Raw genomic sequence first — 25979 nt, 5'->3', positions numbered from 1 at the left:
GTACCGCCACCACTGACAACCCTCTTTCACCAATCCAAATGAAGGTGTAAACTTCTGAAAGGTCCACATTTGCGTTCTCTGGTACCTAGTACATTGTTCATATATGAGACAGTAAATGTTTATTGGACTCTGATTCTCATCTAGCCTTCATTACCCTGTTTCCCAGCAGGAATCTGTAGATACGGATCAGGTGTGGGAACCCTGGCAGGTATTTTTCACTTTCTCTTGCCAGACTGCTGAAATTAACAGTAATACTCCTCCTCCTTATAGAGGTTGACACTCTCCGCTGAAACTGAGAATGTGTGACCTTCTGGTCTGGATAGCTAAGCTGCATGTTGATTTTGTCTACTTAGGGCAACATTTCAATGAATGTCATACAAATATAACATATATATATAGTGTGATCAGGAGTTTGGCCTTGCAGATCAGGGTGGAATTGACCTAATTTTAGTAAGATCAGCAGGTCTAGCAGAAATAATGATTAGATATGCAAATTAAAAGTGCATCATCTGAAGACCAGACTGCTATGCAGGTGTGTTCTTTATGCATATACATTTTTTTTAAATTAAGTTTTTTCTGGAATAAGGGATTACTCCTGCCACATAGCTCCCGGGCCGGATAATGCCTCCCTCTGGCCCCCACAGACATTGTCCCATCCCCACAACATTACTGACCCCTTTATCCCCCCACCCACCCACTACCTAGACTGATTGCGCCCCCCCACCCCCCCCGAGATCAAAAAGGAGGTATTGCGCCCCCCCTCCCCCTCCCCCTCCCCCTCCCCCTCCCCTCCCCCTTCCCTCCCCTCCCCCTCCCCCTCCCCTCCGAGATCAAAAAGGAGGTATTGGGATTCTTGAGAAACATTAAGGTAGACAAGTCCCCAGGGCCTGATACTGGGTATGCTCAAAATCTGGCCACACTCATAATGTTGCCCGCACAGTAAATTTGCAATTTTTAAAAGATTTAGGAACATGTATGAATTACATAGAACATTACAGCGCAGTACAGGCCCTTCGGCCCTCGATGTTGCGCCGACCAGTGGAACCAATCTAAAGCCCCTCTAATCTACACTATTCCAATATCATCCATATGTTTATCCAATAACCATTTGAATGCTCTTAATGTTGACGAGTCCACTACTGCTGCAGGCAGGGCATTCCACGCCCTTACTACTCTCTGAGTAAAGAACGTACCTCTAACATCTGTCCTATATCTCTCACCCCTCAATTCTAAGCTATGTCCCCTCATGCTAGCCATCACCATCCGAGGAAAAAGGCTCTCACTATCCACCCTATCTAATCCTCTGATTATCTTGTATGCCTCTATTAAGTCACCTCTTAACCTTCTAATGAAAACCTCTAACGAAAACCTCAAGCCCCTCAGCCTTTCCTCATACGATTTTCCCACCATACCAGGCAACATCCTGGTAAATCTCCTCTGCACCCTTTCCAACACTTCCACATCTTTCCTATAATACGGCGACCAGAACTGTACGCAATACTCCAAATGTGGCCGCACCAGAGTTTTGTACAGTTGCAGCATGACCTCCTGGCTCCGAAACTCAATCCCTCTACCAATAAAAGCTAACACACCGTACGCCTTCTTAACAACCCTATCAATCTGGGTGCCAACTTTCAGGGATCTATGCACATGGACATCCAGGTCCCTCTGTTCATCAACACTACCAAGTATCTTACCATTAGCCCAGTACTCTGTATTCCTGTTACTCCTTCCAAAGTGAATCACCTCACACTTTTAAATTGGCGTCAAGCATGATTGGTAACGGTAATTACTCCCATATTTGTGTTCTTTGTTGAACTAGTTTTGTAAATTTACAAGACAAACTGCTTTAAGCTTGGTCATGTTCCCACAGAGATTACAGTTAAGTTAGGGCGACAGTCTGTTTATTAATTAGTTTACTAATAAGCCGCTTTCTGGTGTGCAATAAAATGTCTTGTGTTTATAAGTCCATAAACTAAATGATGTTGACTTATCAAATCAAGGTAGTACACAAAAAATCTCTTTCTAAACTAAGTAGCATTGCCAGGGAACAAGTAAGAAGCGGCTTCAACATCTGTATAGAAACCTACAATGGACAAGAATAATGAACTTGACGGGTATTTCAGGCCTGTGTTACAGTAGATTAACATTGGAGCAGTAGTGTAGTTAATGTACTGACCTCGCTATCCAAAGTTTGAGAGTCTAAATTCCTTAACTTATAAGTTCTGGGTTTGGAATAAATACATTTGGTAATTTACTGATCGGCAGCAGGAAAAAATGGAACCTTCTGGATTATTGCAACATCAATGCTTCACACCACATGAAAACTCAGCACAGCCTAAACCCCTTGGAAGGGTAATCAATAAAATCTTTCCAACCTCATTTGCATCCTGAGAATATTTATTTTTAAAAAAACATCTGAATGGTGATGTCAAAGGCCATGTTCAGATATTGCTTCATCCCATTTGCCAGTTTGATGTAACTATTCAGATGTTTCCCAAATTTGAGCAGAATTTATGAATCTGCAAAAAATTGCAAAATATATCCTGTGTTCTAATTGGTGTTAGTAGTACATTGTGGCACCGTAGTAGATCTTACTTTGCTGTTAAGGAAGGGAGCAACTATACCTCTCTTTAAAGTTTTCTTCTTATGTGCTAATACTTATAATTAGTAGCTTAGTATAAACAGTCTAAGCTGACTAGTAACAGTGAATTATCTGGTTGTGAAATTGTTTCCTGACAAAATGTTCTTATCTCTTAAAGAAAGAACTTGCATTTCAAAAGCACTACATGGCTGGTGAAGAAATTTCAAATTGTAGTCAATGTTATAGCATAGGAAAAGTGACACATAATCTAGGCACAGCAAGATTCCATTAACAATAAGATAAATGACCAGGTTATCTGCTTTTAATGATGTTTGGCTGCAGGATCCTGATATATTAGGTAGGACAACTCTTCAGATTGGGTCTGATCACTTAATTGATCCCCAGACACTATGAGGACTTGGATTACCATCTCATCTAAAGACACTACTTCCAACAGTGAAGCACTCCATTCGCCATGCAGTGAAGTGTCAGTTTATTTATATTCTGAAGATTTTGGAGTCACTTTCTTCCAGCTCACAAGGTCATAGGTCCAAAGAGTAATACTCTGAATTTAGGCTAATAGGTTTTGAGCTTTGCTACTTTAACCCTTAATCACTACTTTAAAATTTATCTAACGTAATTGACATTTAGTCAGTATTTTTAACAGAGCACAATTTGTGAGGACATTAAATGAGTGTACAAAATGCACTTTAAATTTACTCTCTTGTGGAAAAATAATTATTATTTTGTGACGATGCCTTATGGATGGGAGTCCTCTTAAGGGAGTTGCAGTATGAAGATATGGAACATAGGATTGCATAGGAGATATTGCATGGCACAGAAAAGGGACATTCGGCTCAACTGGTCCTTGCTGTTGTTTATGTTCTACGCAACCTCCTCCCATCTTATCTCTTCTCCCTTTGTGTAGTTGCCTCCACCACTGAAGATGGGTAGAGATATTGGGCCCTATTTTACCATTTTGATTCTAAGTGCTGGGCAGACTTGAAACTGGGAGAGTTTCAGATTCGACTTTGAGACCCATTCTGCGCTTTGCCTGAAAAAATATCAGTGATTCCGAATCGCGCTGTAGAAGCCTGTGAGCAAGGTTTAACATGCCCGAAACACTGCAGCTCCGATTGGTGCCTCCAACTGCGCATGCACAGAAAAAAAAGATAGAATGTGGCTCCCCTGCCACATAGCACCCGGGCGGATAATGCCTCCCTCTGGCCCCCACAGACATTGCCCCACCCCCACAACATTACTGACCCCCTTATCCCCCCACCCACCCACCCACTACCTAGACTGATCGCCCCCCCCGCACCTTTGAGATCAAAAAGGAGGTATTGGGATTCTTGAGAAACATTAAGGTAGACAAGTCCCCAGGGCCTGATGGGATATACCCCAGAATACTGAAAGAAACAAGAGAAGAAATTGCTGGGGCCTTGAGAGAAATCTTTGTATCCTCAATGGCTACAGGGGAGGTCCCAGAGGATTGGAGAATAGCCAATGTTGTTCGTTTGTTTAAGAAGGGTAGCAAGAATAATTCAGGTAATTATAGGCCGGTGAGCCTGACGTCAGTGGTAGGGAAATTATTGGAGAGGATTCTTCGAGACAGGATTTACTCCCATTTGGAAGTAACTGGATGTGTTAGCAAGAGGCAACATGGTTTTGTGAAGCGGAGGTCATGCCGCGCTAGCTTGATCAAGTTTTTTGAGGAAGTGACAAAGATGATTGATGAGGTAGGGCAGTGGATGTTGTCTACATGGACTTCAGTAAGGCCTTTGACAAGGTCCCTCATGGCAGACTGGTGCAGAAGTTTAAGCCACTTGGGATCAGAGGTGAGCTGGCATGGTGGATACAGAACTGGCTTGATCATAGAAGACAGAGGGTAGCAGTGGAAGGGTGCATTTCCGAATGGTGGGCTGTGACAAGTGGCGTTCCTCAGGGATCAGTGTTGGGACCTTTGCTGTTTGTAATATATATAAATGATTTGGAGGAAAATGTAACTGATTTGATTAGTAAGTTTGTGGATGACACAAAGGTTGGTGGATTTGCGGATAGCGATGAGGACCATCAGAGGACACAGCAAGATATAGATAAGTTGGAAACTTGGGCGGAGAGATGGCAGATGGAGTTTATTCCAGACAAATGTGATTTGGAAGGTCTAATACAGATAGGAAATATACAATAAATGGCAGAACCCTTAAGAGCATTGATAGACAAAGGAATCTGGGTGTACAGGTACACAGGTCACTGAAAGTGGCAACGCAGCCGGAGAAGCCGGAGAATTGGCCTTTATAAATCGGAGTATCGAGTATAAAAGTTGGAGTGTTATGGTAAGGTTATATAAGGCATTGGTGAGGCCGAATTTGGAGTATTGTGTACAGTTTTGGTCACCTAGTTACAGGAAGGATGTAAATAAGATTGAAAGAGTGCAGAGAAGGTTCACAAGGATGTTGCCGGGACTTGAGAAGCTGAGTTACAGAGAGAGATTGAATAGGTTGAGACTTTATTCCCTGGAGCGTAGAAGATTATGGGGAGATTTGATAGAGGTATAGATAGAGTGAATGCAAGCAGGCTTTTTCCGCTGAGGCTAGGGGAGAAAAAAACCAGAGGGCATGGGTTAAGGGTGAAAGGAGAAAAGTTTAAAGGGAATATTAGGGGGGGCTTCTTCACGCAGAGAGTGGTGGGAGTGTGGAATGAGCTGCCGGATAAAGTGGTAAATGCGGGGTCACTTTTAACATTTAAGAAAAACTTGGACGGGTTCATGGATGAGAGGGGTGTGGAGGGATATGGTCCAAGTGCAGGTCAGTGGGACTAGGCATAAAATGGTTCGGCACAGACAAGAAGGGCCAAAAGGCCAATTCTGAGCTGTAATTTTCTATGGTTCTATGGTTCTAAGGTAGTCAAGAAGGCATATGGCATGCTTGCCTTCATCGGCTGGGGCATTGAGTTTAAAAATTGGCAAGTCATGTTGCAGCTTCATAGAACCTTCGTTAGGTCGTACTTGGAATATAATGTTCAATTCTTGCCACACTACCAGAAGGATGTGGAGGCTTTGGAGAGGGTACAGAAAAGATTTACCAGGATGTTGCCTGATATGGAGGGCATTAGCTAAGAGGAGAGGTTGGAAAAACTTGGTTTGTTTTCAGTGGAATGACAGAGATCGAGGGGCGACCTGATAGAAGTCGACAAGATTATGAGGGACATGGACAGAATGGATAGTCAGAAGCTTTTTCCCAGGGTGGAAGAGTCAATTACTAGGGAGCATAGGTTTAAGGTGCGAGGAGGTGTACAAGGCGAATTTTTTTACACAGAAGGTGATGGGTGCCTGGAACTCGCTGCCGGGGGAGGTAGTGGAAGCAGATACGATAGTGACTTTTAAGGGGTGTCTTGACAAATAAATGAATAGGATGGGAATAGAGGGATATGGTCCCCAGAAGGGTATGGGGTTTTAGTTCAGTCAGGCAGCATGATCGGTGCAGGCTTGGAGGACCGAAGGACCTGTTTCTGTGCTGTAATTTTCTTTGTTCCCCCCACTAATCTCAGGCAGAGTGGCAGCGGACCCCCCTTCCCCTCCACTGATCACGGGCAGAGTGGCAGCGGACCCCCCTTCCCCTCCACTGATCACAGGCAGAGCGGCAGCGGACCGCTTCTTCCCCCTCACTGATGGTAGGCAGAGTGGCAGCGGACCGCCCCTTCCCCCTCACTGATCGTAGGCAGAGTGGCAGCGGACCGCCCCTTCCCCCTCACTGATCGTAGGCAGAGTGGCAGTGGGAACCCCCCCCCCCCCCCCCCCCCCCCCCCCCCCCCCACCGATCTCAATCAAAGAGCCGTCGGACCGACAAGAGGAAACATTCTCTCTCTCTTTCTACTCTATCAAAATTTATGGATTTCTGTCACCCCCAACAATCTTTTATTTCTGAAGAATGGAGATCCAGCTTGTGAATCCTTTCCTGACGTTACTAAAGTATTCTCTTGCACCTTTTAAAAATTTGTTCATGGGATGTGGGTGTTGCTAGCTGTGCCAGCATTTATTGCCCATGCATGAGGGCATTTAAGAGTCACATTGCTGTCAATCTGGAGTCACATGCAGGCCAGACCAGGTAAGGACAGCAGATTTCCCTCCCTAAAGGACATTAGTGAACCTCTGTGTCTTTTTTGTAATATGGAGATCATAATTGCATTCAAATGTGCCCTAATCAAGGTTTGATGCAGGTTTTGAATAACATCCCTACTTTTCAGTTCTACTTTTCTAGAAGGAAAAGCTAATGATTTGTTTGCTTCACTAACCTGTAGTGCAACTTTTAGTGATTGATGTATTTGTACTCCAACATTCCTTTGTTCCACTACTCCAACTAGACTTGCACTTTCCAAATAATAAGCAATTTTCCAATTCTTCCTACCAAAATGTATGCCCTCACATTTATCTGTGTTCATAGAATCATAGAATCCTCCAGTGCAGAAGGAGGCCATTCGGCCCATTGAGTCTGCACCGACCACACTCCCACCCAGGCCTTATCCCCGTACGTTTACCCGAACTAGTCCCCCTGACACTAAGGGACATTTTAGCATGGCCAATCAACCTAATCCACACATCTTCGGACTGTGGGAGGAAACCGGAGCACCCGGAGGAAACCCATGCAGACACGGCGAGAATGTGCAAACTCCACACAGACAGTGACCCAAGCCAGGAATCGAACCCGGGTCCCTGGCGCTGTGAGGCAGCAGTGCTAACCACCGCCCCAACAAATGGGCAAATGAAGTTCAATACTTCATTTGCCCATTCTACAAGGTTATTTATGTCCTCCTGTAATTTTTTTGAGGTCCTCCTCAATACTGACAATCATCCCAACTCTGCCAAATTGATGTAATCTGCAAATTTAGAAATATTGATTTTGATTCCAAAGTCTAAATTGTTAATGTCAGTTGTGAACAACAGTGGTTCTTGCACTGATCTTTGTAGAACACCACTTTGTAATTTTTGTCACTATGGATAACTATGTTTCACCCACTCTGTTTTCTATCTTGAAGTCAACCATCAATCCATGCTGCCACTTCCCCCTGACTCCACATTCTCTGACCATATTTATTAGTCTCTTATGGAGCACTCATCAAAGGCCTTTCAAAATCCATTGTTAAATCCAAGTTACATCCATTGCATTGCCATTGTCTACCCTCTCTGTTACCACTGTTAAAGGTTCATGGGAATGGTTCCAGGGATGAGGGACTTCAGTCACATAGATAGAAAGGAGAACTTGGGACTACTTTCATTGGAGAAGAGAAATGTGAGGCGTGATTTGGCAGAGGTATTCAAAATCATGAAGGATCTGGACAGGGTAGATGGGGTGGATTTAATAATAGGAAATGGCCGAGGACTTAAACAAGTTTTTTGTGTCGGTCTTCACAGTGGAGGACACAAACAGCTTACCAATAATTGACGGTCATGGGACTGGTGGGGGTGAGGACCTTAAAACGATCACTATTACTAAAGAGGTAGTGCTGGGTAGGCTAATGGGACTAAAGGTAGACAAGTCCCCTGGTCCGGATGGAATGCATCCCAGGGTACTAAAAGAAACGGCAGAAGAAAAAGCAAATGCATTAGTTGTAATTTATCAAAATTCACTGGACTCGGGAGGTGCCAGCTGATTGGGAAACAGCTAATGTAACGCCACTGTTTAAAAAAGGAGGTAGACAAAAGGCAGGTAACTACAGGCCGGTTAGCTTAACATCCGTAGTTGGGAAAATGCTGGAATCTATCATTAAGGAAGAAATTAAGGGGCGGCACGGTAGCACAGTGGTTAGCACTGCTGCTTCACAGCTCCAGGGTCCCGAGTTCGATTCCCGGCTTGGGTCACTGTCTGTGTGGAGTTTGCACATTCTCCTCGTGTTTGCGTGGGTTTCCTCCGGGTGCTCCGGTTTCCTCCCACAGTCCAAAGATGTGCGGGTTAGGTTGATTGGCCAGGTTAAAATTGCCCCTGAGATGCGTAGGTTAGAGGGATTAGCGGGTAAATATGTGGGGGTAGGGCCTGGGTGGGATTGCGGTCGGTGCAGACTCGATGGGCCGAATGGCCTCCTTCTGCACTGTAGGGTTTCTATGTTTCTATGTTTCTAAATAGCAGGACACCTGGAAAAGAATGGTTCAATCAAGCAGACGCAGCATGGATTCATGAAGGGAAAGTCATGTTTGACTAATCTACTGGAATTCTTTGAGGATATAACGAGTGCGGTTGACAGAGGGGAACCGGTGGATGTGGTGTATTTAGATTTCTAGAAGGCATTCGATAAGGTGCCTCACAAAAGGTTGCTGCATAAGATAAAGGTACACGGAGTTGGGGATAAAGTGTTAGCGTGGATTGAGGATTGGCTATCTAACAGAAAGCAGAGAGTCGGAATAAATGGGTGCTTTTCCGGTTGGCAATCAGTGACTAGTGGCGTGCTGCAGGGATCGGTGCTGGGGCCTCAACTATTTACGATCTGGAGGAGGGGACCGAGTGTAGGGTAACAAAGTTTGCGGATGACACAAAGATGAGTGGGAAAGCAAATTGCATGGAGGACACACAGTCTGCAGAGAGATTTGGATAGGCTAAGTGAGTGGGCAAGGATCTGGCAGATGGAGTATAACATTGGTAAGTGTGAGGTTATCCATTTTGGAAGGAATAATAGTAAAATGGACTATTATTTAAACGGTGAAAAATTACAACATGCTGCTGTGCAGAGGGACCTGGGAGTCTTTGTGCATGAATCACAAAAACTCAGTTTGCAGGTGCAGCAGGTAATCAAGAAGGCAAATGGAATGTTGGCCTTTATCGTGAGAGGGATGGAGTATAAAAGCAGGGAGGTCATGCTGCAACTGTACAGGGTACTGGTGAGGCCGCACCTAGAGTACTGTGTACAATTTTGGTCCCCTTATTTAAGAAAGGATATATTAGCTTTGGAGGGGGTACAGAGAAGGTTCACCAGGTTGATTCCGGAGATGAGGGGGTTAGCTTATGAGGAGAGATTAAGTAGACTGGGCCTGTACTCATTGGAGTTTAGAAGGTTGAGGGGAGATCTTATAGAGACATATTAATGAAGGGGCTAGACAGGATAGAAGCAGCGAGGTTATTTCCACTTACAATGGAAACAAGAACTAGGGGGCATAGCCTCAAAATACGGGGGAGTCAATTTAGAACAGAGTTGAGGAGGAACTTCTTCTCCCAGAGGGTAGTGAATCTTTGGAATTCTCTGCCCAATGAAGCAGTAGAGGCTACCTCGTTAAATGCGTTTAAGTCACAGATAGATAGATTTTTAACCATTAAGGGTTATGGGGAGCGGGCGGGTAAGTGGAACTGAACCCACTATCAGATCAGCCATGATCTTATTGAATGGTGGAGCAGGCTTGAGGGGCCAGATGGCCTACTCCTGCTTCTATTTCTTATGTTCTTATGAAACTTCCTATTGGTGGAAGGATCAAGATTTTAAAAAGTTAATTGTAGAAAGCGTGCAAAATAACAAATTCTAAATAAGGACAGCTTTGGTCGTATGTAATGTTATGCATACTAACAATTTATGCTTGCTTGTAGAGATGGTTTGAAGCTTGAAAGACAATTTTTGAATGGAAAGCCTAAATTAATTTTAGCACCTTATGGTAAGTGATAATTTAGTAATTGTTATTGTATTATATACTGTTCATCCAGAATACAACAGGATAATTACATTTTATTTCCATTCTTACCCTGTCATTTATGAAGATGCTTGCTCTGTTTGCCCTGTAGTTAATAAGTTCCACATCCAGACTTGTATATATATATTTTTAAAAGTTAATAAAGAAAAGTTGATTCCAGCCAAAATCAATTCATGTAGATTTCTGAAGGCAAAGGGGAAAAAGCAGTGTGGGATGCTTAACCGTTTAACTTTCCGATTAGGCCATCTGTGGGAGAGCTGTGTTCTGTGTATATTATACAAACTAGTCTAAAAATTGTCTGCTTTGCATTTGATTCTGTTAAGTTTTCAGACTTTTACTACAGATATTTTTCTCTGGTTTAGCATCGCTCTTTTTCCATAAACCTGGAACATTTTAAATGGGCTATCAGTGTTGATGATTGGAAAAACTGGGTCACTGCATCTGAACAGGTATCTAGGGAGGATCCAAAGTACACAATTCAGATAAAAACATCCTACTGGCACTAATCTGATTGTAACCTGAATGTGCATGTTATTGTGTACAATCCTGGAATTCCCTGGTGTGCCTGCATGACATTTGCTGTTGAGAAAGGCCAGCTACCTGAAAAAGAGCAGAACATTGCAGAAATTTTACATAAACCACTTTTTTGAACAGAATTGATTTTGAAGCTGTTGGCCCCCATTCAAATGAATCATAAACTCAAATGTCTTGACATATAAACCCCACCAATGAAATCACTAGACAATCCAGTTCCAGTTATTCATACCTTCTATGGGCAAAACTTTCAAGTTTGGGTGTTAGCGGATCTGTGGCTCATTGTACATACTGCTGGAAATTAGTGGAAAAGGAAATCAGTGGGCCATATTTTGTTTGGCAAATTTGTCACTGCCTATTTTACCACCTCATTAAAATTGAAAGATCTGCCTTATTGGGCTAGATTTTAACTATTTGATGGTCAGAGGAGCTTGTCAGCTGACCTCATAGTACTAAGGAAAGCCTGTGTGTTTTAAGGGCTAAGCCTCATTATTATATAGTGGGTGAACATTGAATGAATGCCATGTTGCAGCTCTGGACCAGCTCATCAGGATAGCACATTATTGGCACATAACTTCCTGGCTTCCCCGTGTTGGATTTGGGGGGGGTACTCCAAAGATGCACTGGAGCATTCCTCTGGGAAGTTCCCAGGTAAGGGTTTATGCGGCAATTTTCCAGAAGTGCTAATTTCCCCTGGTCAATTGCACTGCGCTGGATGCTATCAGACAAAGCAATTTAAATTGCTAACTTGGGATGATTCTGTCAGTGTTACACTAATAGCTACTCTGAAAAAGTTACAAGAAATAAAACTACTTCTAACTGCAGTATAACTATTTTAAATGCCCAGACTGAGCCCCACATGGGACTCCCCTCACACTCAGGACACCCCACTCCCTGACTCTCCAGCAGCCAGTGCAGCAAAAAAGGGTGTGTGGCCTCCCTGAGTTTGACAGAGCTGAGTTGCACTGGATCCTTTGGATCTCTTTCACTGCAGGCTCCAAGCAGTTCCAGCCAGCAGCAGTTTGAACAAAGTTTTGCGCTCGGGTGAAGTGCACTTTAAACTCTTGTAATTACAGCGGACCATTACTTTCCACACTAGTGGAGGTTATGGTCCATTATCAAAGTAGGCTCAGTGGTTTGGAAGGGGACGTTGGAGCAGGGTTTGCAAAAGAGCAGTTAACCCTGTGTTGCAGTGACCATTTTTGTTGTGCTAAAAGAAGCACTCCTGCATGTCCTTGCTGCATAAAATAGTTAAAAATGATATTTTTTCCCCCCCAGCACCCTTTTGACTGCTACGCTAGGTGAAACTGGGCAATGCTACATAGTGTGCACATCACCCAAAATGACAATTACTATTTTAAGTACATACTAGAATCCCAACCCTAATAGTAAAGGGGCCTACTGATTGAATCAGGAGGTGAGTGTGAGTGATTGCCCTTGACATAATGGCTGTATTTGACTGAGTGTGGCATCAAGGAGCCTTGGCAAAACTAAAGTTAATGGGAATTAAGGGGTGAAAGCTCTCCACTGGTAATAGTCATACCTAGCTTAAAGAAAGGTGGTTGTGAGTGTTTGCAGGCTAATCATCTCAGTCCCAGGACGTGTTCCCAAGAGTTCCTCAGGGTAGTGTCCAAAGCCCAACCACTTTGGCTGCTTCATCAATGACCTTCCCTTTGTCATATGATCATAAATATGATTGTACAATGTGAGCACCATTCACAACTATTCAGATACTGAAACAGTTGTGCCCATCTGCAGCAGGACCTGCACAACATTCAGGCTTGGGCTGTTAAGTGGCAAGTAAGATTCATGTCACACAAGTGCCAGGCAAATGCTCACCTCCAACAAGACAGAATCAAACCATCTCCCCTTGACAATCAAAGACATTACTATCATAGAATCCCCCATTATCATCAATATGGAGGTTACTTTTGACCAGAAACTGAGCTGGACTCATCATATGCAGATTGAATGTCAGGAATTCTGTGGCGAGTAACTTTCCTCTTGACTCGCTAAAGCCTGTCTACCACTACAAAGCACAAGTCAGGAGTGTGATGGAATACTCTCCACTTGACTGGATGAGTGCGGCTCCAACAGCACACAAGAAGTTTGACACCATTCAGGCCAAAGCAACATGCTTGATTGGTACCCCATCCACCATCTTAAATATTCACTCTCTCCAGGACTGTTGCATAATGGCAGCAATGGCTATCATATGCAAGATACACTGCAGCGACTCGCCGAGGCTCCTTCAATAGCACCTTTCAAACCCTTGACTTCTGCCACCTAGGAGCAAAGAACGGCAGACACATGGGTATATCAGCTGGTTAAGGATCAGGAACTGCTTGTTTAAAGCAGATGGAATTTGAAATCCCATGTATTTACTAAGAGGATACAGCCACAGGATTCCCTGGCTTTAAACAAAAAAATAAACTTTACTATACAAAGTTTAAACAAAAGTAATACAATTTACAATATCTACTGTATACTCCACATTCAGAATGAACATGAGATAAATATGAATTCATTGGTAAACTAGTCAGACACATTACACTGCATATTAAATGGCAGATGCAAACAAAACAGATCTCTTACATTTCTCAGCAGCCCACCCTGACGTCAGTGACTACGAGATTCTCAAAATCTCATTAAAACTCTGTCTCCCTCATGAGTATTTCAACTAATTAATTTTGAAGATCTAGGCTGGAATTCTCCCATCCCGCCTGTTACTGGAATTTTAGCGGGCAGGTTGCAGACAATGTGAAACCCCATTGACAGTCAGGTGGGTATTTCTGGATTTTAGACCGGTGCGACTGGAGAATTCTGCCCCTTGTCTCTGAATTTCCTCAAAAGCAATTCCAATTTGGACTGCCTCAATGACTGCTCACCCCCTGATAGCTAGGTCTTTCCTCCTGAGGCTGCTCTATGGGAGACTGCATTCCCACTTACTGGCACACTTCTAACTTGTTGCAGACCACTAGCTTCGCTAAGCTGGCACTGCCCCAGGTTCCTACAAACTCCAGTCTCCCAGCTGCACCAAGCTATAAATGGCTTCCTGGCCTTCTCTGAATCCTAACTTCTTGGCACAGAACCAGCAACCTTTCGTCAGCTTCTGAGTTCTTAACTGCACCAAAGAGCTTTGAGACTCCTCTGAGATGCAAACCACATGAGGTCCAAAGTGCAAAGAATTCCCTTCTCCCTGCAAACACAAATAAATTGAAACTAGAGGACCGTCTTAAGTTCCACCCATCTCCATGATGAAGTACCTTTTTGGGTTCGCTAAATGCTTTTCAACTAAGCTAGCTCTGACACCCAAACCAATATGTCTCTCTGGACGGCACTTCTTTGGAAGCAGTGTAAACATCATGTCTCCAATTCTCCAGCTAAATTAGCCCACTTGTTGTTTTATGGCTCCATCTCTTTTAATCTGACGTTATTATTCAAACATGGCTAACCTTCCGAATTGCCATTTTAAAAAAAATGTTGTGACAATCTCTGAAGTCCAGCATTTTAGTTACCTTTCCTTCACAACAATCATCTTCCCAGAACTAAATATTATCTAAAATATTGACGTGAGCCATGCACTAGATGTTCATCACAAGTGTGAGCCAAATACAGAGTGGCACTTTGGTGGTAAGCTTTTCCACACCATTATTGGGATGTTATTATCCTGTTTCTACTCAAAGATGCCAACAGTTCACTTCTTCTATGTAATTTATTTGTTATTGCTGTTAAATATTATGGTATGATATAAAGTCTTCTATTTCTTTGGTTAATTTATTTTGATGGTAATATTTCCATTGGGGCACAAATTTGTCAATGTAGTAATATGGAGACATAGATTTTAAAGGCCCATTTACAGCTCTTGTGTGATAACTGAAGCTACAATGGGAAATATTTATTCATCAGTCCTTGAGCCAGTATTTCCTTCCTTCAAAACTTTGGGAAGCCATGGGACTGAGTTTTAACCCTCTCCCAAGTGGGATTGATATGGCCAGTTCATTGTGCATTCCATGCATGTTTCGTCCTTCCCACATTTTTTTTACTTGCCTAAATTCCAAAGGAGTGACGGTGTAAATTAGATGGAAATATTATCTTCTGATGATGCTGGCATTGGACTGGGGTGGGCACAGTAAGAAGTCTCACAACACTAGGTTAAAGTCCAACAGGTTATTTGGAATCAGGGGCTTTCGGAGCGCTGCTCCTCCCTCAAGTGAGTGGAGATTTGGGTTTACGAAGACGGCATATATAGACAGAGACGCAATTGCAAGATAGTGGTTGGAATGCAAGTCTTTGCAGTTGCAGACAATGCGAGTGGAGAGAGGTCACAGGTTTAATCACAGGTTAAAGAGGTGTGAATTGTCTCAAGCCAGGACAGTTAGTAGGATTTTGCAATCCCAGGCAAAATGGTGGGAGTAAATTGTGTGACGTGGACCCAAGATCCCGGTTGAGGTCGTCCTCATGCCTGCGGAACTTGGCTATCATTCCAACCATTATCTTGCAAACGCGCCTCTGTCTATATATGCTGTGTTTGTGAACCCAACTCTCCATTCACTTGAGGAAAGAGCAGCGCTCCGAAAGCTTGTGATTCCAAATAAACCTGTTGGACTTTAACCTGGTGTTGTGCGACTTCTCACTGTTATTTTTTGATGGTACCATTTCGAGTGCACACCCAAGGCTTCCATAGTCTCCAGCTTAACAGTGAAAGCTGGTGGTAGCAAGGGTGTTTTGTACAGAGAACTAGGTCATTGGGGTTTATTTTTTCTTTAAAAGCTCTTTGTGGGCCATAGAAAACTCCTCCTAGTTCCACAAGGATGCCGTGGGCATCTCCCAGGGTTAATCCACCACTCACCCACCCCTGATCTGAACACTTACTGGCAATTGTATTATTTTTACCACATCTCTCCTCATAACACCAATTGCCAACTAGTTAAATTTGACTGTTTTGTGTATGTAACATGTCCCACTTGTACATTTTTTTCTTCTGAACAATAAGTTATTGTAATTCAGAGGAAAAACATTTTTTTCATAATTGAGAAACTAAGAGCTGCAGAGTTCAATATGATGCCTTGATTGAAAATAGTGCAGTTCAATGGAATATATTTAAATTGGAAATTAATTCTTACTGTTGTAGTTTTCATGATTGGTCTAATTTTATTACAGATGCTTCATCAAAAGATGCTAAAAGGGTAAGTGGTCTAAATTAAGTTATCTATTGTTGTATCAGAAAAGGTCTGCATTTACAACATTCCGCTCCCTTGCCATCAATGTCAAAAATTGGGTTCTGACTGCCACCCATTTGGTTATGACAGAATTTAGCCATCATCTCAGCTGAAGCAAAATTTGGACCCCACATATTACTTCCCCCCCAACCTGTAAGTCACAATAACATGCTGATCCTGTTGAATCTCAAAATATGTACTGCCATACCCCCTCTTACTGAGGCAATGATTGTCCCCTTTCTGTGCTATATCAATCTACAACTCTTGAGCTGTAGTCCCTCCCATTTAATAAAGGAACCTTCAGGATGAGAAGCATTCACACACACAAAACCCCATCCGCACTACCGTTGATGCAAAGTCACCTAACAGAATTACCAAATGGATCAATAGGGAAAAGCGGCATCATGCAGCCACACTGACTAACATGTTGACTCCCACCTTCTTCCCTCTCCTCCCTCACCCTTTTTCTCCTCTTTCCCTACCCCCATCCTCAGCTTCCACCTCTCTCTTCCTTTACTCTCTTTCATTGTTTTAGGAAGCTATTAATGCTGAAGGAAATGTATAAATTTCATTGTAAGTTTTGGACTTTTATGAGCATAAACCACAAATCCTTGGCAGTGGTACAGGCATTTCAAATTATGGAGAAAGTTGAAAGGAAGTTGGGTTTATTTTCTTTTCCAAAGAATGTTGAGGTGATGGAATTGAAGTTTTCAGATTTTGAAGAAAAGTCTAATCCAGGTAAATGGCACAGAAGCAGGAACATAAAAGGAATGAATAGATTGAAGGATTTGGTGAGGTGATGGTTAAATTGGTAGAGATTGAAACCAATAGCCAATCATTTATTGACATCAGTTGAACTGCATATGACTTAAAAGCATTTTTACTTTTGAAACATGTTATCTCTTCATCTTGGCCTTATAGAAGAAAATGTACATTGTAACCTTTTGAAATTCTGCAATGTAACATCTAAATATTTTTTCGAACTTTGCTTAAATAGGAGCTTTTAATACTATATCTGCTGACAGTTTTAAATATTTGTCAGATAAAATACAAGAACCGAACAACACAACTGCTGAGATCTAAACAAGTTTTGCAGGAAGTTCCTTCAACGCATGAAAATAATAAGACTGAGAAGCCTGTATTGAAACATGCTGTAACTAACACTATTGTCGCAACTGGGAAAGGAGAAAATGCAGAGCAGTTGATTACAGATAAAAAGACAAATAATAAAATCAAAAATAATGCTGAACCATCTCCTAAAAATGGTCAGTCTGGAAATAAAGCTACTGTGAAGAAACTTGTCATAACCAAGCAACAGCCACTGAAGAAGCAAAAGATCTCCTCGGACGTTTTAAAAGAGAGCTTGGTATGTCTGACTCAAGAGCAACTCCAGCAAATTTTAGCATCTATAAGTCAAGTGAATGAAAATTCCAACCAAAACCAGCAAAGAGTCAAAAGTACAAAGCCAGGTAGGTGTCATGGGGGAGCTTGTATAGCTTTGGAGTAAAATAAATATTACACAGCAATTTATTTTCTGTGCTTTCAATTTTCTTCTGTATGCAGTGACATTATGTGGAAATGCTGGCGTTGGACTGGGGTAAACACAGTAAGGGTTTTAACAACACCAGGTTAAAGTCCAACAGGTTTATTTGGTGGCAAATACCATTAGCTTTCGGAGCGCTGCTCCTTCATCAGATGGAGTGGAAATCCACTCCATCTTCATTCCATTTCCACTCCACCTGACGAAGGAGCAGCGCTCCGAAAGCTTATGGTATTTGCTACCAAATAAACCTGTTGGACTTTAACCTGGTGTTGTTAAAACTCTTACTGTGCAGTGACATTACCAGCTTTCTTTTTGCTGCCTGACCTGCTGAATGTTTCCAACGGTTTTGTTTTCATTTCCAATTTCCAGCATCTGCAGTATTTTGCTTTTCTATTAGCTTTTCCTCGGATACCTTCTCCAGATGATCATTCTTCACATGTGAACTTGAACCTTGAGTATCAATACACTATTTAATTGTGGGGCTGGTAGAAAAAGAAACCCAGCTAAACATGACCTTGATTGACACACATCCTTTTGAGGAGGATTTACTTAACATTAATTAGGAGCAAGGCCGTCAGCTAATTCCGTTTATCCTACCTTGCTGTTAAGGATCACTTAGCCAATTGCAACACCAAACTCTGGCATTTTGGCTGAAATTAGGTAACTTGGCACAAGCCAAGATAAAGCCTGCAATCCTTCAAATCAGTATCACATTATGAAAGTTGTAAGCATTCTTTTTAGAAACATCAGAAAATCAGAGACTTTACTGTCTAAAATGTATGCATAACTCTTCACGCTTGTCAGAGGGGATTTCATGTAGTTTCAAACTTCTGTAATTTACTGTGTTTGTTAACTGATTAGAACATTATTCCTGTTGTGTAATCTAATGTTTTGTGCAATTATAGTTCTTTGTGTAACTGATAAACTTGCTGGAGGTGAGACAGGGATCCAGGAAAATGTCAATGTTTGCAGAGGATCCTCATAATGAATATTTTGAAACTAATGTTCTGAAGTATGTTGCTGTTCTTTACTGTGGAATAGAATAACAAATTTCTTTTTAAAATTGTTAGATCTTTAATCAAATGTAACATGCTAAACAAAAATATTCAAAAATACCAATTCTAATTGTGCTTTTTTTTTTACCCTTTATTTTTACCCTTTATTCTTGCCGAACTAATTGATGCTGGAACAGTACAGTCACAGAACTGTTTTGACGCAGGAGGAGGCCATTTGGCTTATCATGCCTGCTTCGGCTGTTCGAATGAGCAACTCGCCTAGTGCCATTCCCCTGCTTTCTCCCTGTAACCCTGCACATTCTTCCTTTTCAGATAACTATCTAATTCTCTTTTGAATTCCTAAATTAAACCTGCTTCCACCACATTCTCAGGCATGCATTCCAAATCTTAACCACTCTGTGTAAAAAAAAAGGGTTCTTCTTGTATCACTTCTGCTTCTTTTACTAATTACTTTAAATCTGTACCTATCTTTTCATGATTGGCAACAGTTTCTCCCTCTCTACTCTGTCCAGACTCCTCATGACTTTGAATACTTCTATCAAATCTCCTCTCAACCATATTTTCTCTATGGAAAACAGTTCTAACTTCTCCAATCTATCTTCATAACTGTGGTTCCAGTGAATCTTTTCTGCATCTTCTTTAATGCCTTAACATTCTTCCTAAAGTATGGCACCCAGAGCTAGACACAATACTCTAAAGCCAAATTAGTGACTTAACAAATTCAACATACCCTCCTTGCTCTTGCACTCTATGCCCCTATTAATAAAGCCCAGATACTGTACACTTTAACTGCATTCTCAATCTATCTTGCCATCTTCAATGATTTATGCACATCCAGGTCTCTCTGCTGCTGCACTCCTTTTAGAGTTGTAGCCTTTATCTTAGTGTCTTTCCATGCCCTTCCTACCATAACAAATCACTTCATGTTTCTCTGCATTGAGCTTCATCTGTTACCTGCCCACCATTCCATCAACCTGTCTATGTCCTTTTCAAGTTCTACACTATCCTCCTCACAGTTCACAATACTTCCAAGTTTTGAATCATCCGCAAGTTTTGAAATTTCACTCTGTACACCAATGTCTAGGTCATTAACATAAATCTGGAATTGTAAGGGTACAACACTGACCCCTGGGGAACTCCACTACAAAGCTACCTCCAGCACAAAACATCCATTAACTGGTACTCTTGCTTCCTGTCTCTCAGCCAATTCTGTATCCATGTGGCTACTATCTCTTTTATTTTGTGAGCTACAACCTTGCCCATAAGTCCGTTGTGCGACACCAAATCAAATGCCTTCTGTACACCACATCAATAGCATTGCTGTCATCAATCTTCTTTGTTACCTCTTCAAAAAACTCCAGCAAGTTAGTTGAACATGATTTTCCCTTAAGAAATCCATGCTGGCTTTTCTTAATTAACCCGCATGTGTTCATGTATCTGTTAATTTTGTCCTGAATTATTGTTTTTAAAAGTTTCCCCACCACCAAAATTAAACTGAATGGCCTGTAGTTGCTGAGCTTATCATTACACCTTTTTTAAAGAAGGGTACAACGTTTGCCATTCTCCAGTACGCTGGGACTACCCCTGAGCCTAAAGAAGATTGAAAAATTATGGGCAGTGCCTCTGTAATTTTCACTCTTTACTTTCTTCCGTTTCCTTGGATACATCTCCTATGGTCCTTATAGTGCCTTATTAACTTTACTTACAGATAACCTAGCCAATACCACCTCCTTTTCATACTTAAACCCATCTTGTCTCAGAATTACTTTCTCTTGTACCATGGCTTGGCTAACATCTTCTACCTTCCTAAAGGCAGACGTACAACAGGGATAATAAACAAGATTTTCTGCTTTGAACTGCTGATGTTTTGTTTCTTAATAGGTAAAGAAGTTAAAGAAGCTGAGGCTACATGTAACGAGCTGAAAGGGGAAGGGAATGAAACTCTGCAAAATGGTATTGGCTGCACCAATAATGAGGTCTTACAATACAATGGTTCATCCCAAAAACCACAGGCGACTAATAAACCTGGAGCAAACCTTGAACAAGCAAACTCTGTGCAAACTGAAACAACTGTGGGTGTTAGGTAGGTAGTGGAAACTAAGCAAATAAGTATAATATGAATGCACTAAATAAATCAAGAATCTCAATTCTATTATAATTTGCAGTACAAGATTGCACAATTGGTCTGCTATGACATGGTGCATGGTCAGGTAGAGAGTTGATGATGCCATTTATTGTAGTGAGTGACCTGTGCTACCAATACTCCTTTGTAATTAACAGTGAGTAGCTCAAACAACAGTAGCAGCTTGCAATTATTTAGCATTTTTAATGAGCTTGTTCAAAGAAGTGGCATAAGGAGTGTCTTAAAGAGAGATAGGAACAGAGGTTGATGGAAGGAATTCTAGAGCTTAAGGCCTTTGACGGCATGGTAGAATGATTAAAATCATGGATTTTGAAGAGGCCAGAATTGCAAGGGAATCACCGAATCCCTCCAGTGTAGAAGAGGCCATTCGGCCCATCGAATCTACACTGACTCTCTGATAACTATGGATGTTCTATGAATAATCTAATTGACCCACAAAGAGGCAGTTTCATTGATTTTAGAATTGTATTGCAAGTTTATAATTCTTTAAAGCAAGCAGCAAAAAATATACTTCTGGTTCTTTTTTATGTGAACAGCATTACTTTGACTAGTGCATCCAACCAAGTCCAAGGTGGTCTTTTCAGGCATCTTGGAGAACGAGAAAATGAAAGGGATCAGCTGGAAGCCAAGCGAATCCAATGGAAAAAGGAACTAGGTATGTGATGTTCCATGTCTGGAAAAAATTGTTTCTCTTTTTTTTCTTAAAAGGCCTGGGTCCTGCATTGAGCATAATGGTGAAATGATCAGTTCTCTCCATTATTATTGAGTAAATAGAACAGAAACTTCTAATGTCCCCTCCCCACATGTACAGTTAAATGCCAAAATGTGGAAATTAGTATCAAGCTTGTTCTGCTTCTCAGCAGGCCATCCTATTACATTGCTTTATTGGGAGCAGTCCACATAAAGGTGTGAATGTGCTGTACTTTTCCACTAAATAATGCAGATAAAGTTAGCAATTTAGACTTAAGCGAATTTATAATGTGGCGATAAGTCATAATTACTATAAAAGTAACTTCTCTGGTACTAAGTATTTAATTTTATAAATGTGGAGACACGTTCCTTCAGAACTTAATCCGTGTTAGAGAGCACCACATTAGATCAAGTGCCCGATGACAGCAAGTTGCTGCTCAAAAGCCTGTGAAAAGTCTGTGGTCAACAATCAGCGTGATGCAGGGCAAGCAACATTCCTTTACTACTGACCCCAAACTTGGGCCAATAATTTGAAACTTCATCCATCAAATAAATTGTAAGCCTGCACACTTTAGGTGTGATTTTAATTTACTTTGATAAGTTTTTGATTGACTTAATTTAGTGCATTGAAGAAGTCAATGGTGAAGAAGGGTTTTTCGGATCAAAAAAGGTGGAAATATTTAATAAGTACATTTTGCATTAGTCCTTTCTGATTAGTGAAGAGGCAAATCTTTGAGATGAGAGAAGGAAAGTGACGAGTAATATTACAGTGGACAGGAGGATATTTTTTACATAAGTTGTGTTAAAGGAAGACAGCCCCAGGGTCCAATGGAATTCTTCCTAAGTGAGATAAAGCAATCTTAGATATAGCCCAAATTCTCCAGTCTCTGGATGCACGCCAGGACCCTGTGAAAGTTTTGACACGTGACTTGCATGGAATCTGCGCAGGAAATATAAATTTCTGATGGTAATTTTCCCCACTGACCGAGGGAAGCACTCACTGACTGCTTGGGACTTTTTAAAAACTTTTATTAAAGCTGGCTAGATCTGTAAATGATGTGGAGATGCCGGCGTTGGACTGGGGTAAACACAGTAAGAAGTCTCACAACACCAGGTTAAAGTGGCCACTCACCTGACGAAGGAGCAGCAAGCGCTCCGAAAGCTAGTGGCTTTTGCTACCAGATAAACCTGTTGGACTTTAACCTGGTGTTGTGAGACTTCTTACTAGATCTGTAAATGCCAGACTTTTGTGATTGTGCTAACATTTTTGAGGTTGCAACTGAAGCAAGTTGTTGGAATATTGGACAGAGGTTTAAGTAGTGTCCACCAATGCTTACACCAAAAAGTTTATAAAAAAACATTTCCCACTGCTATATCGACTGTCCTGATGAGAAAAATATTAGTTTTTCCTCTATCCCATCTTAAAAAAAAGTGGAGATTAAACCATGTCATAAAATCGATTTTCAGGATCAACAATGCTGCTTTCTGACATAATTGACAATATTTTTGATTATTGGAAATCTGCAGATGAACAGGTGGCTTTAAAGAAGCAGTTAGAAAAAGATAACGCAGCTTCAGAATTTTTGGAGTGGAATCCATGGGGAAGGCCTGGTGCAGGGGCACCTCTACAATCCAAAGATGAGAAGACAGTTGCAACATGTGAAGCAAAAGTAGGAGTTTAAATATATACTTTTACATTTTTATTCCCTATGTTTCATTATTTCTCACCTCTTTCTTTCTCTTCCTGCCTGTTTTTTTCATGTTTTATCTCTTACTGAAGAAAAATAGGCAAATGTTTATTTTTTAATTAAATCTGTAGTCTGACTCAAGTGGCCGCAGCACTTTTTCTGCAGCTATTTTGTTGTGCAAATGCACACACACCGAAATGTTACTTTGCCCAACTTTCTAGATATTTTCCCTATTGGTCACAGAAAAGTTCAGGGGAGAGATCCCTGTTAATCTAAAAATGAAATAGTACTATGGTCTGTCAGCCACAGTAAAAGATGAACACTGAGAAAGGTCCTGGATGTCCATAAAGTGTTATGACACCCTTTTATTTCTCGTCAAAGCATAAAATATTTCTGCTCCTGTGTAAACTGATGCTGCTTATTAGGCATTAGGTAAGGATACACCAGGCTTGATTAATGCGTCTCTTTGCTTTTGAGGATCTTGCAGTGAAACCTAGCTGCTTTAGTGACGTACTTGAAAGAGTTTTGTAATAGTGGTTATCAGATCATTAATTTAATTCTTTATCACTAGTAGCAGTATAGAACATAGAACATTACAGCGCAGAACAGGCCCTTCGGCCCACGATGTTGCACCGACCAGTTAAAAAAAAAAACTGTGACCCTCCAACCTAAACCAATTTCTTTTCGTCCATGAACCTATCTACGGATCTCTTAAACGCCCCCAAACTAGGCGCATTTACTACTGATGCTGGCAGGGCATTCCAATCCCTCACCACCCTCTGGGTAAAGAACCTACCCCTGACATCGGTTCTATAACTACCCCCCCTCAATTTAAAGCCATGCCCCCTCGTGCTGGATTTCTCCATCAGAGGAAAAAGGCTATCACTATCCACCCTATCTAAACCTCTAATCATCTTATATGTTTCAATAAGATCCCCTCTTAGCCGCCGCCTTTCCAGCGAAAACAATCCCAAATCCCTCAGCCTCTCCTCATAGGATCTCCCCTCCATACCAGGCAACATCCTGGTAAACCTCCTCTGCACCCTCTCCAAAGCCTCCACATCCTTCCTGTAATGTGGGGACCAGAACTGCACACAGTACTCCAAGTGCGGCCGCACCAGAGTTGTGTACAGTTGCAACATAACGCTACGACTCCTAAATTCAATCCCCCTACCAATAAACGCCAAGACACCATATGCCTTCTTAACAACCTTATCTACTTGATTCCCAACTTTCAGGGATCTATGCACACATACACCTAGATCCCTCTGCTCCTCCACACTATTCAAAGTATGTATGTGAAGGGTTAAAACAGGTTTGCACAGAAAATGATCAGGCAGTATGCAATTGCTAGAACCTAGACAAGCTGTCTGTATGGATGTTAATAGGCTATATAAATTAATAATTTTCCTGCTACTTGGCATAGCATAGAGCTTAATATGCTAAAGTTGTCTGCTCGCAAACGCAAGTGTCTTTGATAAGGCACTGGCTATTGCTGGTATTCAAAGTAGTTGATAGTCAATTGATGTACAAAAGAAAATACTTGCATTTATATAGCAGCTTTCACAACCTCAAGATATCCCAAAGCATTTTACAGAGACAATACAAAATTAAATAGTTTTGATGTGTAATTACTGTTATAATATAGACAAACATGGCAACCAAATCTCTCACAGCAAAGTCCCAGCAACACCAGTGAGATAAATGACCAGGTAATCTTTGTAGTGATGGCTGGCAGATGAATAATGGCCAGGACATGGGTGAACTCCCATGTTCTTCAGCTGGTGGTATGGGATATTTTACCTTCACTTAAGAGAACAAAGCAATCTTGCTATGATGTTTCATCCAAAAAATGGCAGCTATACCAGTGCAACAGTTCCTCTTTTGTGGACTTGTAAAAATATTTTGTAGATGTCTTTTGCTCTGACATGTCTCCGCAGTAGTTAAACAGGTAGTTCCAACGTATCTCGTGCAAATCAGAAAATCAGGCCAACCTGCAACAATGATTTTGCTTGACAGACCTGTAAATACAAAAAACCTCAATGCAATGATGGCAACACTGGACCTAGAAATTTATAATAGGGATCCAGGTCAGCAGCTAATCTACAGTCAGCGGAGAGCCTGGATGAGTTTGACTCTGGTAGAATTTTGCCGCACAAGAACTGAGCATCTGTTTTCTGGGATCTAATTTATGTTGAAGGATGGCCTGTTTCTTTAGGTCTAAATTTAACTAATTGGATTTCCAAGATGACACATTTTCTACATAGTTGCTCAAATTTCATATTTGTTTGGAAGTTTGACAATTTTTGCAAAAATCATTTCAACCTTCAGAAAATTTCTAAAGCAGTAAAAAAACACAAGATGCCATATAGTTTATTGCTATTTAAGGAGCTGTAAGGTACCGTGTAATTATCCTTTGATTAAAATATAGTATCGTAATACATTAAAACTTTAATGGATCAGGATCTGAACAAGTGTTGTAAAAGTTTCTTCATTGTGTAAACTTCTTGTTTATTTGTCTCAAATCTGGAATAAATGTTTCTTTTTGTTTTAGTTTTGTGCAAGCAGTAACACTAAAACCTTTCTGAGATAATCCAGTAGTATGCTGTTATATATAATGAAATTACAATGAGCAGATTGTTGCCTTCATTTTTCTTAGCCACAAGCAACTTTACCAGCTACTTCTGGTCCATTTACTGATGGTCGAGGTATTAGCACTGCCCCCACTGTGGCAAACACCGCAAATACAACCGTTCCTTCAGATCGTAACGTTGGTAAAGCTTCTAGCTTTAGCTCTCCAGATTTACCTGCTGCCATCCGTTCAGCTTTTGTGCTTGGGGTAAGAAGTACTTTTTCTGCACTCACCCCTCTTTTTGACAACCATTTCTATTGA

The 25979-nt window shown here is 41.4% G+C and overlaps 1 protein-coding gene across 4 annotated transcripts in view; it reads left to right on the top strand.

Moving 5' to 3' along the window:
* Positions 1 to 25979, top strand: part of ccdc66 (coiled-coil domain containing 66) — a 70936-nt gene that overhangs the window by 7691 nt on the left and 37266 nt on the right. For 2 of the 4 annotated variants that reach the window (XM_078209610.1, XM_078209613.1), the window contains exons 2-8: positions 10150 to 10214; positions 15948 to 15973; positions 17004 to 17475; positions 20447 to 20648; positions 21245 to 21363; positions 22926 to 23068; positions 25746 to 25925. In XM_078209610.1, the coding sequence (XP_078065736.1) occupies positions 10150 to 10214; positions 15948 to 15973; positions 17004 to 17475; positions 20447 to 20648; positions 21245 to 21363; positions 22926 to 23068; positions 25746 to 25925 (1207 nt within the window). The remainder of the gene's footprint in view (positions 1 to 10149; positions 10215 to 15947; positions 15974 to 17003; positions 17476 to 20446; positions 20649 to 21244; positions 21364 to 22925; positions 23069 to 25745; positions 25926 to 25979) is intronic. The other 2 variants (XM_078209611.1, XM_078209612.1) reach the window with 2 other exon arrangements.

This window comes from Mustelus asterias, chromosome 3 (genome assembly GCF_964213995.1).
Source record: "Mustelus asterias chromosome 3, sMusAst1.hap1.1, whole genome shotgun sequence".
NCBI lineage: Eukaryota > Metazoa > Chordata > Chondrichthyes > Carcharhiniformes > Triakidae > Mustelus > Mustelus asterias.
Note: the sequence above shows the minus strand (reverse complement) of the source record. Positions and strands in the feature narration are given on the sequence as shown.